Here is a 14,429-nt window from a genome sequence, read left to right as displayed (position 1 = left end):
TTCGACATCCACGGAGTCAATGCCATGCGAGTCTTTTTGTCCTTAACAAACGTTTGACTTGCTCGGGCACGAGGTCTCTCGTTCTCAGACTAATCTTGCGAAGCATTTTCAGCCTCTTTCTCTTCGACAAAATGTCATCCCACAAAGGCTCCTGCACGCATTCAATGACATCTTTCTCATCTGTCTCTGTTGATGACAATACCAACGGAACATCCATGACTTCCTCCTGTTTCTGCTTCCAGCGGTCATGCCCTGCGATGCGAGTCAACGGAGCCAACGCATCATCCCACGTTCCCGACCTCAAATGGCATTGATCGAATTGGAACTCGTGCAATACTTTGCGATGCGACATGATGAAACCCGCTGCCTGGTCAGCATCAAGGGTAGCATTGCTGAGACGCATCCTTTTCAGACGGCGGAATTTCAGAGGCCGGAAGGATGATTTCGAACTCGAGTCTGGGCAAGCATTCGGACAGTGCAGTGAGGTGGGACGCGAAGTACATGGTTCGATATGAAGTGCTAATGGACATGGGCCCTTGTGGCCGAGCCACTTGAAATTGAAATGCTCGATGGACCTCAATGCTTGCAGGTAGCTGTGAAGGATCTTGAGGTGGTCCGCCGGCTGATCGCGGCCATACTCGAAACTGTCCATCTCAATGTCGAGCATTCTGATTCGGCTCCAGACACGTGAAGATGCCGGCGAAGAGCCAAAGCTCAGGTGAGGCCGAAGGTATAATACCGTTCCAGGATGGATTGGTGCAAGGGTTAGCATCTCGAGCTGAGTTGGATTCGCTGCTTCGATGGCTAAACGCAATGAGATTAAGGCGTAGTCGACAATATCCTTGCGATATCTTTGTCCTGCAAGTTGACCTGGACACGAAACTTGCAAATGCTGCAAGTTCGGCATCGCGCAGATGGCGCGGAAGAAAGAGTCGACATTGGTTGCGGCGTGGAACAAGGGAGGGTATTGTTTGACCAGTAAGTCACTCATTTCCCAGGTTCCGTACTTGGACTCCGTGCTAGAAGTCGACGAGCTGCCGGACGATGTTGGTCTTGACAGGGTCAACCGAGGTTCATAGACAAAGCTGGCTTCTTCCAAGGTGTCCGGCACCAAGAGTGGAGGGAGGAATGTCTCAGGCTGATGCGGCATGAGGAACGACAATTTGCGAACATAACCACCGATCCTCTCCAATGCTGTCATTCGCGCTCTGCGCATAAACACATTGGTGGTGAAATGAACAAGGAGGGATTTGAACAAGACCGGGGCGATGTCCTTGGAATATTCTTTGCAAACCAATCTCAGAGAGCCGAGATCATCCTTGGGGAGGAAGGACAAGACGCATTCGCGAGTCAGGTCTGTTTGCCAGAATCTGGCAAAGGCCGATGCAGACATTTCTAACCTGGAGCATCACTCGGGGTGAACGCGAATGAAACGGACGTTATGAGCTGCCTTTGTAGTGTTGGCTGTAAATGAGCAATGAGTTTGCTCTTTCCCTTCAGAGGGCCAACCCTAGTCACCGAATACAAATAAGAGTGGAGATCCAAAAGCAGAAATACAAATGGACAAGAATCCAACTATAGCATGATGCAGCTCCGCAACCTTACCGACAAAGTATTTGGATGGTTGTAGTCATAGATGCACTGTGCTGGGTTGGTCAAGAGGAAAGCAAGAGACCAGGCAGAGAAGGTGGACGACGAGGGGGTTTTCTTTCTCGACGAGAGCGGGTGGCAGGTACTGTAGCAACCACGAGGGAAAGTCATTTTGCGCAAAGTGCGAGACTGGTGAAACTGAGTGGAAGATGCTTGGTGTATCTCGTTTGCTGTGGTTATATCACGAGTCTTGCGCGGTCGTGAATGCGCGAAAGGGGAAAGCAACATGACCATAGGCAGTGGGTGGTGTTTAATGTGACGGTTGGATTTCAAGCTGCAGGATGATGCATGATGCTAAAGACGAGCGTGGATGATACGCGCCAGATACCCGACTTGATGCGCGACACTTGCAATACACGCGAAGGTGATGTCTTTGAGTGGTTGTCGTTGATGTTTTTTCTCGGACAAGCACGTGAGGGAAATATAACATTGATTTATGTACTCCGTAGAGTGAAGCCATTAGTATCAAGATATGGACCTTACAAGTACGGATATGCCATGGGTTGTTCGCTAGAGCCATTACGACGTGTAGCCGCCATGGATGTTATCGGTTCGACCCGACGCGTCTCCCTGTCGGAACACGGTATGAAGCCCCAGAATGCAGGGCGTACAGTACAGCATTGCGTGTGAAACGATTAAGACGAGATTGTCGTGGTACTCCGTATGGAGTGTCTTGATAGAGAATCGCAACAAGATTAAGATCAATAATGTGGTTTATTAATTGATGAGTTGCCTTCGACTAACCAACGGTTTGGATGAAAATTTTTAAGACATCGCGATGTGCACCGTGTTAAAATCCACCATCACGTGAATTCTACGAATTTACCTCGGCTCTTTTCCCGTTCGTACTCGTACTCGTACTCGTACCACTACTTCATTGGCTGTTCCTGGTTCCTGAGCTTTTTTTCCCCGATCTCCGTCAAGCGGCCAAAAAAAAATGTTGCATAAATTTTTATTCGCACAAGGATAATCGATGGAACGTGGAAATTCTTGACATGAAGCAGGTTTTCTTTGCCACATGCTACGAGCGGATATTGGCACGGAGTGTCCGGACGAGTATTGTAACCTCATTCGTGTGTTCTCCGTACCTAGGTAGGGACAAGTTCTAACCCTGGACATCCAAATCAACCCAATGGACCCATGCGAATGACATCAAAGACCTGTCCGTGCCTATCATGATGATGTTGTAATGGCCAAACGTCGAGGTTGCAGGAAAACCTTCGCAGAACAAAGTAGCTGAGCACGCGACATTTCTTCTTTTCTTTTCTTCTCAAACTCACCTTCACTTCCACCATCTCCTTAGACTTCAGATTCCATCATTGTCACCCTCGTTCAGTTCCGTTAGACCTTCGGTGTATTATTATTGTTCCACGACCACCAAATCCGATTTTGTTGTGAGATTCAAACAGACATCAATCATCACGAGACCAGTTTCCGTCTTCTCGAGTGTCCGAAAACGAATCCCATGTCAAGATGATCTCATCATACCTCAACCCCATTCCGTCTCTGCCCAAACCGCCGGGACCGCATAGAGTCGGAACGACAGAATTCGAAATTCCAGTATCAGAGATTTCCTCGTCATCATCAGTGCCCGATGAGAAAATTGTCACCATCAAATTCCGAATTTTCTACCCTACCACAGAATCAGCGACCTCGAAATCGTCGGTGCCGTGGCTGCCAAGCCCGCAACGAACCTGGCAACAAGCATACGCCAGCTTTCTAGGGGCCAACTCACGCGTCTCGTCCTTGGTCTCTTACTTGCCATTCACCATCAACTACACTACTCTTCCAGTGTTGGCCGATGCGCCGCTGTTGCCGAGGAACTCTTCCACACAATTCCCTCTGGCCATCTTTTCCCACGGCTTGGGTGGCAATTTCAACACTTACAGCTCGATATGTACGTCTCTGGCCAGCTTCGGCGTGGTTTGTGTCGCCCCAGAACATCGAGATGGGAGTGCGCCGACCTCTCTCATACGTTCTGCGGACGGTTCGACCACCGCGATTCCATACCAGAAGCTCGCTCATAGTCCCACGGCCGAAGTCTTGAATGCGCGCAATGCGCAACTCCGGATCCGTCTGTGGGAGCTTGAACTTCTCTTCAGCGCTGTGACTGGACTTCACATGGGCAAAGAGTATACCAACTACGCCAGCTCAAGCACCCACAGGCCTGAGGAGATGCCTTCTTTCGAGAAGAAGCTCAACCTCCAACCTGGGCAGGTGAGCTGGGTTGGCCACTCTTTTGGTGCCGCCACAATCGTCCAATTCATCAAATCGGTCTACTACCATCAATATCTACCTTCACTGAAGGACACACCGTACGAGAATGACATGGACTGGCGACCTCTGTACAAACCAGCCGCCAATCATGATCTCGTGCGGCAAGTCACACCAGCCTCGCCAATTGGACTGCTCGACTTATGGACCATGCCTCTGCGCGGTGAACTGACCCAGTGGTTGTGGGAAAGACCACTTCCCTGTTATGACTGCGAAGCCGGTGTAGACGGTGACAAAATTCCACCAAACGTTGTTGCAATTGTGACTGCCGAATTCTACAAGTACACCGATTTGCTGAACCGGATGAAGGCCGCCCTGTCGGCAAATCCAGTCGAGGCGATGCAATCGTTCGACTCACGATCGTCAGTAGTAGCAACATCCAACGCTTCCACGGATGAATCCACGGCGCCTTCAACACCCGACGAAGCTGCACTGGAATCCGACCTCGGCATCGAAGAAGCCGGGATCACCGCGTTCGATGTCGACGCACAATCGCCCGCCTCGAGCCGCACCTCAACTCCGAGCAATGATTCAATATCGGAACGAGACTCGAGCGCGTCCAGTTCCATGACTTCATTCGCACCTCTGGTCGAGTCGGACGGCAATATCACACCAAAGATGTTCCTCATCCCCAACAGTGCGCACCTCTCGCAGTCCGATTTTGGTGTCCTGTTCCCCCGGTTGACGCGGTACTTGATGAAGGCCCAAGAGCCGGAGGAGACGCTGAATCTCAATGTCCGTGCCGTACTGGCCGTCATGAGAGGCGCCGGTCTTGACATCGCCGCACATCGTCCGGGAGATGACACCGAAGCTGCAGTTGACACTATTCTGACGGATCGATGCACGGAGAAGAGATTCATTCCTATATCACTCAGTTCATGATTCGGGAATGTGTCGAAATGAAATACTGCTTCTTCCGGTCTGTTTACGACCATGACGAGTGTGTGATGACAAGGTGATTAGCATTAGAGCGAGTGGCATTGGAGTTCTTTTGAGTTGGTCTCGATTTCAGCATTTGGGTGGTTTTGTTTCGGTCCGGCTTGTAAATAAAGAAGCATTGGTCACAAGACAGCGTATAGCACGGCGCGAGCATGGCAAAGCACGGAATAGAATAGCATGGCGTAGTGTAGAAACTTGAATGATAAAGAGACAACGATAATAATTGTACAAAATCAGAATTTGAAACAACATGGTCCTTTGGCAGCATCAACCACTGTTGTCATCATGCCAAATCTGTTCTTTTCGGTCGACGGCACCTCGTGGCCCCGGTGTCGTGATGTGCTGCCATTCAGGACGACGATCTACTGTCGGTCTCGTACCAATCTGAAAAGTTCCGACTTGACGGTCCCGACGACGTCGTACCGCTTCTGGAAGTACGCGTACCATTCATCCAGCACGGTCTTGTACTTGTATTCGAGGTCGAACCATTGCGGCACGCAGTCCTCGGGGTTCCTGCTGGACAGGGCCAGAGCGCGAGAGGGGTCTTTGCCAGCGTAGACTGTTCCAATGTCGTTATTAGCATTGGCAGGTAAGGTTTCAAGGCAGACAATGACGTCAATGGATCCTCCCCCCCAAATAAATGTCTTGTGTTGGTAAGTGGTAGGGTGTCAGGGGTAACTTGGGCAGTGAACCACATACCGTGATACGCTCCGCCAGGACGATACGCCACGTTTCGTGACACATCAAATACTGTTCCTTTGATGGCAACTAGAATGGGTTTGGAGTCGTCGTAGGTACCTGACCGTTGCCGAAACAAAAAAACCCGAATCAGTCAAGAGTCATTTCCTCCACCTGCCTCGACAGATGCAACGATATCATGTCACCCGATCTGGTTCTGGCTCACCATCACACTTGTTCAACTCTTCATATGTAAAAGAAACGACCTCCTCAACAGGAGAGGAGGTCAGTTGTACGGCGGCGGCGTCGTCGTCGTCGTTATTGTTGTTGTTGTCGTCAGGGTTGAAGTGCTTGGGTGCATCATGATAATGATGACGGGGTGAGGTATGCATGAGCATCATATCTGTGGTTTCAGATGAGGTTTTCGTTTCAGTAGTGGAGGAAGTATCACATTGATCGAGTGAGGTTGCTGGACAAAGAGAGGAGAATCGTGTCTTGTAATAACATCTCACATACAAACCATCTACCCCCGGATTCCAGATTACCTTGCTATCCGTTTTATATATCCAATTCTGGTAGAGCATTTCTCCGTATAGTACAATACGTCTTTGTACTCAAATACTCCTCCAGTGAGGGCACCAAAAAGAACGCAACCTCCCCTCGCAGCTCGCATCTCGCAGTTTGCTACTGCAGCTCTCTCGGACCAAATCATATGTCCGACCCGGGTGGGCAGGACAAGACATGGTTCGGTAACGCTCGCTCTTGAAGGAGGCTGTGTAGAAGAAATGGGCGAGGATACCCCAAAGTAAGCAAAAGTGTGTCCAAGTGTTCTTCCCTTCCGTCTGGGCGTGCGGTTTACGTGCGCATTGCGATTACGGGGTCGTCGAATTGCTCTTGTCTTGGGGGAACCCCCGTATCTGGATAACGTGTAGGTGGTGCGCGATATCCGCGTGCCGGCCACTGTGAACCGGATTAAATTCATTCGCTAAAGACAAAGCATTTATTCTTCTTCAGAGAATGGCGCAAGAGTTATCACCGCTGCCTGGTACTCACATGGGCTGACCGGAATTTGCCAAGGTATTCGTACTCGTACTCGGATGGTTTAAAGTGCTCGTGAGTCCCACCCCCGATCAGGAAACAAGGTGATGCCGCCCTTGCTCACCCTCTTCCTCCCGGTTACAACGGATGGCGACTTCGATCTTATCATACTGTTCGAGACCTTTGATTCTAATCCTACCTCATAGATGGCGAAGGTACAGGTATGGAGTACTGTATTGATGGTCAGTGCCCAAAACTTCCCCTGGAATCTGGGGCACTACTCTGGACTGATCAAAGATCCGGGCTTTATTCACACCTCAAGCTTACCTACCTAGGTAGACCTGACTTGTCGATACTCAGAACTTACCTCAACTTCAAAAGTCTTTGTTGAGGCCAAGTATTTTACTCTTTCCTCATCAACCAACCATCATTCGAATGTTGACTACTGCCATAATAATCAAAGCTGGATCGCTCAAAAGAGCTTGCATATCTGATGGCAGTATGATCACAGTGTCAGTATAGGTAGGATACAAAAGGACGGAATATCCAGCGAGGCGTTGATCAGCCGTGCCATCCGATCGCCCAAACCTCTTGCGGGATCTTCGCTGGTACTCCACAAGCACTACGGTACGAGGAAGGAGTACCAACTAAATTTTAGTTGTTTGCACTCCGTCCTAACACAGAAAGAGGAATATTTGGAGAGATTTGCAGAATGTTCCAGCTGAAGAAAGATGCCGCGTACTCGTACGGGGTACGAGTACCTTGAGCCCCTTGTTCAACTCTAAATGAACCTTTGGTGGGTAGGTTATGATTGGCGATACACAACCTATATATAGGTAATTTAGAACGAGTGCTGTGGTTTCGTCCCCTTGCTAGCCAGTTTACTGTATTCTCCAGAGCTTTTCTGTAGGTGGGAATTCGCCAAAAGGAATGTCGATATAACTTTTTCCTCTGTGTCATGTTTTTTTGTTCGTCGTGTGATGACTTTACAAGTCTCGTACCGAATAGTATGTCCTTGGGCAGGAGTTTTCGATATTGATGGTGCAGATCCACCTCTTTTACCATCGCCTTGGTCATCCTTTGAGAGTCACCCCCTTACCTACTTTACTTGCCCATCCGACGGGTCTTGCCATTTGAACCCTCAGACAGGATAAATCTCATCATGTCATTAACAACTCCTGCTTTGACCTTGACACCCTCCTGGACCGCCACCGTATCTTCTTGTACCAAATCCGACGATTGGTGGGTGTGGAATTACGACGACGTCGACGGTAACGACGCATGGGTGGTCATTGGAGGCCCGTCACAGGTCACCGATTGTTATCCTTCCGGCTACGGCGCCAGCGCGACGTATGCCGGTTCACAATGTCCTTCGGGATTTACCCAAGTGTCGGCCACGGTCCTTGACCCGGACGTCGTCTGTTGTCCGACGTTAGGAACATCTTACCCTTTGCTTTTGCAAGCATCAAAGAGGAACGCGTTTGTGAGCTGACTTTGTTTTTTGTGGTCGCAGAGTCAAGCCATTCTCCTACATTACAAGTACCGTGTACCGAGAAGAGACGTTTCGATGCGGCTCAATGTTCACGGCCGACGTGACCTCATCACTCACCTCGACCGATTTTAGTCTGTCAACCCAAGTCGTGACCAAGACGACCATCGTGCCCGGACAACACTTGTTTGCCTTGGCAATCATCTATACCACGCCGGTAAGTCCGCCATCACTGACCTGATCTTCTCCGGTGTCGTCGCTTACCTGTACCCCAAGACCTCATCTCCTACCACCGCCGCTTCAACCACCCCTTCAGCCACCCCTTCAATCAACGGCGCGTCCGGTTCTTCTTCACTTGCCGCCGGAGCCGCAGCGGGTATCGGCGTCGGCGCAACCTTGATCGTCCTCCTATTGGCGGTGGGCGTCGTTGGCCTCGTATGGCGAAAGAGGAGAAGACAAAGGAGAATAGGAAGGTGGGCATCGTCGCTACCGTCGCCGCCCAGGGTCTCGGAAGACTTGCACCCGCACGCCGAACCACTATACTCATTCGGACGAGGCTCGCAGCTCAAAGAAGGCGTGCCGAGGGAATTGGAACTCGCCGGACAGGGCAACCTCGTCAACGCACTATCCGCCGACCGACGCGTCAAAGGCCAGGAAAGCGCCGAACTTCAAGGGTGAATCGAGCACCTGGGGAACGACACATCGATAGCCCGTATCAATATCGTTTTGTGTCTCTGCGCCCAGATGGTGATAAGATAGGTAGCCGAGGAGAATACACACAGAGATGCCTTCAGCGTAATTAGTCGTAGCAGTGAGTAGCGATGTCGTCTCAAAAGCGGCATCGCGGTGAATATGGATCAGTTCGACCGTTGCATGCGCTGCCAAGGAACAGTGTTACGCATGCAACCATCAACTTAGGGCGTCCTGGCATCCCTAAAACGGGATTGTGCTGCGAGGGAGGCTTGGACAATATCATTAGCATGGGCTTCTTATTTCACATCAACCGACGCGGGTGAAGTTCGTGTCATGCCAAATCATGTGCCCACCGCGAGCATATGCGCAATGGCAAGCCTCAGACATTAACGGGCATTATTACCGTGCATAAATTCCGAAATGATGTCGTGGTCGACATCTGGCTGGTGCGGTGCGGGTTTGGCAGCCTTGTCCTCCGGTGGGATTAGTTAGTACTATGCAGGGTGTCGGTCTTACAAGGTCTTGGACAGTTTAAAATCCGTCGGTAAGTCCAGCCTTGCATGAGACTGGAGATGAGCACGACGAAGAGAATCCTTTACCCTGCATAGAGAAACTGGACAATCACCAATCAAGGCCATGTGAGTTCATGATGCATGGCATCGACTGGGTTCTGCAGAGTGGTCTTTCGGTAAAACTCGTCACTGTCAACATCACTTGAGCGCATTGACTCGAATCACTAACGCTCATTGCAACCCAACGCTGGCCAAACATTCAGGTATAAAAATGAAACGAAAGATGCTGGACTGACCAAGGGGATCGAAATTGCAATGCCTTCCTTACTGTCTTGACCCCTGACCCATAAGATCATTTCGCCATCGCCATCAATACTCAAGTCTCATTCTGATATCCGATACTTTTCGCATGGCTCCTCCGAACCAGTTGCCCACCCGTCAACTGGGCAAAGATGGTCCTCAGGTACCTGCTCCCGGGTTGGGGTTGATGGGCCTCAGCGCAGGCTATGGCCAAGCTCCGTAAGTTCGACAAACAAGCCCCGGAAACGTCTTCGGTAAACAGCTAACCACGTCCCCAGTCCAGATGAGGAACGATACAGAGTTCTTGATCGAGCCTGGGAATTGGGTGCAACGTTCTGGGATACTGCAGCTGGTTACGGAGACAATGAGGTCTTTCTTGGTAGATGGTTTGCGATGCATCCAGAACGCCGCCAGGATATCTTCCTCGCCACCAAGTTCGGCCTAGGCTGGAAAGTAGAGGAAGAAGGGAAAATCAGTCTGTTCGTGGACAGTTCACCCGAAAATTGTAAAGCCGCATGCGATCAGAGCCTGCAAAGGTTGGGAATCGGTTGTATCGACCTTTTTTACGTCCATCGGTTCGATAAGGTGACGCCGGTTGAGAAGACGATGGAAGCGCTGATGGAGTTGAAGAGGTAAGTTCGATGAGCAGGAATACATGATTGGCATAATGCTTACAGAGTGGCGTGTACCGAAGAGAGGGCAAAATCAAACGTATCGGATTTTCAGAGTGTTCGTCGGACACTCTTCAACGCGGACATGCTCTGCACCCGGTATCTGCTGTCCAGATCGAATATAATCCGTGGTCACTGGACATTGAGGGAGATAGTGGTACCAATCTTCTGCGTACTTGTCGAGAACTTGGCGTGGCGATCGTCACGTACTCACCCTTGGGTCGAGGGTTTTTGACTGGCAAATTGAGATCCGTGGATGATTTGGACGAAAAGGATGGCCGTCGTCACCTCCCACGATTCAAAGCCGAGAATTTCTCGAAGAACCTGGATCTGGTCAAGATTATCGAGGATTTGGCTCTTAAAAAAGGATGTACGACCACTGAGCTTGTCCTTGCCTGGATCATGGCTCAAGGACCAGACTTCATTCCGATCCCAGGTACCAAGACGATCAGGTACTTGGAGCAGAATGTAAAGGCTGGTGCGATTGCCATTTCCTCTGAGGAAAACAAGCATATCAGAGAAGCCATCAACAACATGGGAGGTCCAAGCGGCGAGAGGAGTACCGATACAAGCGCATATTATGCAGACACTCCGCCTTTGTAATTGTAGCTAGGCCCGCGAGTGGAAGCATCTATATTGCATCACACTCCGAATGGAGAGGCGTCGAGACCAGGCATCACAATCTAGCCGTGTAGGTGAAGTCGATGGTGAAGCTACGCCCATTCCGCTTGAAATGACGTACAAGTCGCAGAAAAGCGCGAGGAATAACCGTGTCAGACAAAGAGATATTTTTCTTGGCGCCACATTGCACGATATTGGAAGCCAGGCACCAACAGGCGCGCCCGTCGAAGTCAACACCTCTTCTTAGACACTTTATCGGTATGCAATCGATACGCTCGATTCGCATAACTCATATCTCTTGATTATTTTAGCCTGATGCTTGTTTCAACAAGCTTCCAGGCCATTTCTCAGAGGCGACTTAGCCTCATTGTCCTCGTACCGGACTGCGGCATCTTCATCAACCCCGAAGGCCGAGCGTATGGAGACAGTTCGAGTTCGTTCCCACTCGCCTAGACTATACCAATGGAGGGGCCTCGGTGCGAGTCAAAGAGGCCTCGAGGCCGACAGAGTTGTGATCTGTGCCGGAAGATGAAAGTGAGTTAGATGTCTCTAGATTCGAGTCAAGCATGGCGATAGCATCGAGGCCTGCATCTCTCAAAACCTCCCCTCAATCGTTGAACTGCTGGTGCCCTTCCATTCTCGCTAATGTGAATTGCGCTGGTGGTGAGGCAAAGGAGCTTGACCTATTCCACTCAGTGACTGCCCATCATGCTCGGCTCCAGCAATCCTTGAAAATCTACTCACCATGCCTAGATACGTTGCGATCGTCAAAATGACCTACCATGCTCGAGCTGCAGAGCTCGTGGATTGGCATGTGTAGTCACAGCTGTGCCCAGGAGGACTAAAGAGAAGAGGTAGGAGCCGTGCTTGCCACCAGGGCACCTTGAACATTTCTAAGCTTCGAAAGGGCCCAATTCCTTCACTCTATCGAAGGTCGTATCGAGAGAATGGAGGCTCTTCTCCAGTCTGGTCTGGCAACCAAGGCAGGCTTGCCAATTGCCGATCAAGAGGCGGATCCTACGCCAGAAGCCACCATCACAGCCCTTGAGAAAGATATGTCGAATCTGGTTCTCAATGATGCTGGGGAGCAAAAGTATATCGGTAAGTCGCCAACACTTTCTCACGTTGAGATAAGCCTTCTCATGCGTATCATGATCAGGGCCTTCGTCCGGGTTCAGCTTGTTCTCACCGCGGTCACTAGCTTGGGTAAGTTTAAGATAATTGAGGTGCTTTCATGCGACTCAATTGCTATATTTATGTTATGGCTGACCAAGTTGCAGATGAGCCATAAGCTAGGTTCTCCACGAATGTTGAATCTATTCACACGTTTGCATCGACAAGGATTTATTTGGCCAACAGCCCGGTTCGAGGGGAAGTGGGATGGACAATTCAGGCGGTCCCCTTTACCATCAAAACAGGCTGCTGTGTACCTCGTGGATCGTATGTGTTGGTCTTTCTTCACACACACAACGCTCTGGCATTGACGCGAATTCAATAGGATTCTTCTCAACCTTCAACAAAAGCTATCCCCTTTTTCGCCGGGATACCTTTCAAGCCCTATTTGACCGCCAATATGCGGATGAAAACGCCCGGGAAGGATCCTCTTTTGCTGCTCTGAATATTGTTCTTGCCGTAGGGTGCTGCATTGCACCAGAATCACTCCGAGAGAATATTCAGAGGGTGGAGCCTTCGTGCACCGATAATCTGACGCAGATGTCCTGGAAGCTCTTTCAGAATGCGTATTCGATGTTTTTCAACATACTGTTCCTCCAATTCGATCTTCTATCCGTGCAAACATTGATCGCAATGGTAATGCCACCCACATCTGTCGTATGTATCCTATACTGACTCTAGAAGGCCTTCTTTATGCAAGCCACGGTGAATCCTGAAGGTTCTTTCTTGTTAATCGGGACTGCGGCTCGTATTGCTACGTCTCTCGGTCTCCATAGGAAGCTGGAAGGGTTCGGCCTTGAGCAAGTGGAATTGGAACAGCGACAGCGAGTCTTTTGGGTGATGTATATCTTTGAAAAAGACCTCTGCGTCCGAACTGGCAGACCTTCTGCTATCGATGACTGTGACGTAGGCATCAGCATCCTGACCGAGCCTTGCGACGAGGAGATTGCTATCTCGGTCGGGACTCGCGAGCGAGTCACTTTCTACCCATTTCAACACATGTGCGCCATTGCTGTAATCCAGAGCAAAGTTTATCGAGAGCTGTATGCTGTCCATTCACGAGTCGGCACGACCGCCGAGAGGCTCGAGTCAATAAGCAAACTTGACGCCGAGCTCCAACATTGGAAAGAGCAGATACCAGTAGATGCCAGACCCGAGCATCCTATTGTCTGCGAAAGGGACAGTCAATTCGCCATTGCTATTCTCCATTTTAACTACTACCACTGCTTGATAGCCATTCACCGTATTCATGCACAGCACGAGCTATGGGTTGCCCAACAGGCAGAAGTTGAAAGCACCGATAAGAACACCCCCGAGTCTTATCTGTTCTCGGACCGGGAGGAGTCGAGGTCACAACAGCAATCGTCGTATGAATTGTGTCTGGCGGCGGCAAGGTCCATTCTCTATCTCGCAGCGGCCTACCTCGATGGCAGTCATATGCAGCACAAACTCCTCTGGATTTCGACTTATTTTCCACTTTCGGCATTTCTGACTTTATTCACGAATATTCTCCAGCGTCCGCTGAGTGAAAAGGCCGAATCTGACCTTGTCATCATGGTCAACTCTTACGATCGTCTGAGAAACATATTCACCAAGGAAGATGAAATGCTTTACCAATTCGTGGCGGCCCTTGTCGGCGAGACGGTGAGTTCGGCGGAGCAGTACATCCGGGATGCTCGTGCTCGGGAAGCGGCAAATGCAGTTCAGGCGACGATCGCCGAGCAGTCCGGAACGACGTCGAACCCTTTGGACGGAGGTATTAATCGAAGTCTAGATGATTTGAATTACCCGGCTCAACCTGGACTCAGCGCGCCTGCATTTGACCCGGTTTATGATATGAATACCTTCAACCCGATGACAGATCAGGGCAGCTTTATGGGTGGTACCTTTACGGGTCAAGGTGATCTCCCCAGCTCGTACGTGGCGGGATTCGACTCGGATGAGTTTTCGGCACCTTTTTTTGCAAACCTACCTCAATTCGAGTCGACTGGGATGGTGGGATTGGATACTCCATTTCCTTTCACAGAGTATGGAGGTTGGAGTTGGACTCCAGATCAATGAACAAGCGACATGATGGACAGTTGTATGAATTGATATATACGGGTTTGGTGGTTGATATCGCCAATGGGTGTGAAAATAAGGTTGAACAGGAATCGCAGAAACCTCTCGAGGTGATTTACCTTGAAGCTACAAGCACGAATAGTGTACAATACGCACTCGGATTCTCCCCTCACCACCAAGATATAAGGTCCACCTTGCCTTCCCTTGCCTTTCTAGATATCAAGTGTCTACTCTGCAGGTGTCTAAAGAATTTGGACCTTCAGACTCGAAGCTCCCCTGGAGGGTCGTTCACTTTTTCCGGATCTGGGAAAGAATGCGAAAATGTGGAAC

At 50.2% G+C, this 14,429-nt stretch overlaps 6 protein-coding genes across 6 annotated transcripts; 3 read left to right on the top strand and 3 right to left on the bottom strand.

The window, feature by feature from the left end:
- Positions 1-16: 16 nt before the first annotated feature.
- Positions 17-1,517, bottom strand: PV06_04880 (uncharacterized protein; the record flags this gene model as incomplete). The annotated part of the gene is made up of 1 exon (XM_016405826.1): positions 17-1,517. Exon 1 carries the CDS (start codon positions 1,391-1,393, stop codon positions 17-19), a length of 1,377 nt encoding a protein of 458 aa, XP_016264032.1. The 5' UTR covers positions 1,394-1,517.
- A 1,331-nt stretch (positions 1,518-2,848) lies between these two features.
- Positions 2,849-5,127, top strand: PV06_04879 (uncharacterized protein). Its single transcript, XM_016405825.1, has one exon. It carries the CDS (start codon positions 3,124-3,126, stop codon positions 4,804-4,806), a length of 1,683 nt encoding a protein of 560 aa, XP_016264031.1. The 5' UTR covers positions 2,849-3,123; the 3' UTR covers positions 4,807-5,127.
- A 98-nt stretch (positions 5,128-5,225) lies between these two features.
- Positions 5,226-5,942, bottom strand: PV06_04878 (uncharacterized protein; the record flags this gene model as incomplete). The annotated part of the gene is made up of 3 exons (XM_016405824.1): positions 5,226-5,422; positions 5,563-5,661; positions 5,768-5,942. 3 exons carry the CDS (start codon positions 5,940-5,942, stop codon positions 5,226-5,228), a joined length of 471 nt encoding a protein of 156 aa, XP_016264030.1.
- Positions 5,943-6,082: 140 nt separating this feature from the next.
- PV06_04877 (uncharacterized protein) lies at positions 6,083-6,523 on the bottom strand (the record flags this gene model as incomplete). The annotated part of the gene is made up of 1 exon (XM_016405823.1): positions 6,083-6,523. The coding sequence occupies one exon, from the start codon at positions 6,521-6,523 to the stop codon at positions 6,083-6,085; it is 441 nt and encodes a 146-aa protein (XP_016264029.1).
- A 1,218-nt stretch (positions 6,524-7,741) lies between these two features.
- PV06_04876 (uncharacterized protein) lies at positions 7,742-8,746 on the top strand (the record flags this gene model as incomplete). The annotated part of the gene is made up of 3 exons (XM_016405822.1): positions 7,742-8,010; positions 8,093-8,285; positions 8,345-8,746. 3 exons carry the CDS (start codon positions 7,742-7,744, stop codon positions 8,744-8,746), a joined length of 864 nt encoding a protein of 287 aa, XP_016264028.1.
- Positions 8,747-11,102: 2,356 nt separating this feature from the next.
- On the top strand, positions 11,103-14,367 carry PV06_04875 (uncharacterized protein). The gene is made up of 7 exons (XM_016405821.1): positions 11,103-11,399; positions 11,619-11,719; positions 11,773-11,966; positions 12,025-12,071; positions 12,146-12,305; positions 12,364-12,674; positions 12,723-14,367. The coding sequence occupies exons 1-7, from the start codon at positions 11,328-11,330 to the stop codon at positions 14,097-14,099; spliced, it is 2,262 nt and encodes a 753-aa protein (XP_016264027.1). The 5' UTR covers positions 11,103-11,327; the 3' UTR covers positions 14,100-14,367.
- The last annotated feature ends 62 nt before the right edge of the window (positions 14,368-14,429 follow it).

Source organism: Exophiala oligosperma (assembly GCF_000835515.1).
Source record: "Exophiala oligosperma strain CBS 72588 unplaced genomic scaffold supercont1.4, whole genome shotgun sequence".
In the NCBI taxonomy this organism is placed as follows: domain Eukaryota; kingdom Fungi; phylum Ascomycota; class Eurotiomycetes; order Chaetothyriales; family Herpotrichiellaceae; genus Exophiala; species Exophiala oligosperma.
This window is presented reverse-complemented; position numbering and strand designations above follow the sequence as displayed.

Excerpts from the sequence above, each read along its gene's own strand:
- PV06_04879 (XM_016405825.1), top strand. The coding sequence starts at position 3,124 with ATGATCTCATCATACCTCAACCCCATTCCGTCTCTGCCCAAACCGCCG.
- PV06_04875 (XM_016405821.1), top strand. The coding sequence starts at position 11,328 with ATGGAGGGGCCTCGGTGCGAGTCAAAGAGGCCTCGAGGCCGACAGAGT. Across the intron at positions 12,072-12,145 it reads CACCGCGGTCACTAGCTTGG|ATGAGCCATAAGCTAGGTTC; the intron begins GTAAGTTTAAGA and ends ACCAAGTTGCAG. Across the intron at positions 12,675-12,722 it reads TGCAAACATTGATCGCAATG|GCCTTCTTTATGCAAGCCAC; the intron begins GTAATGCCACCC and ends TGACTCTAGAAG.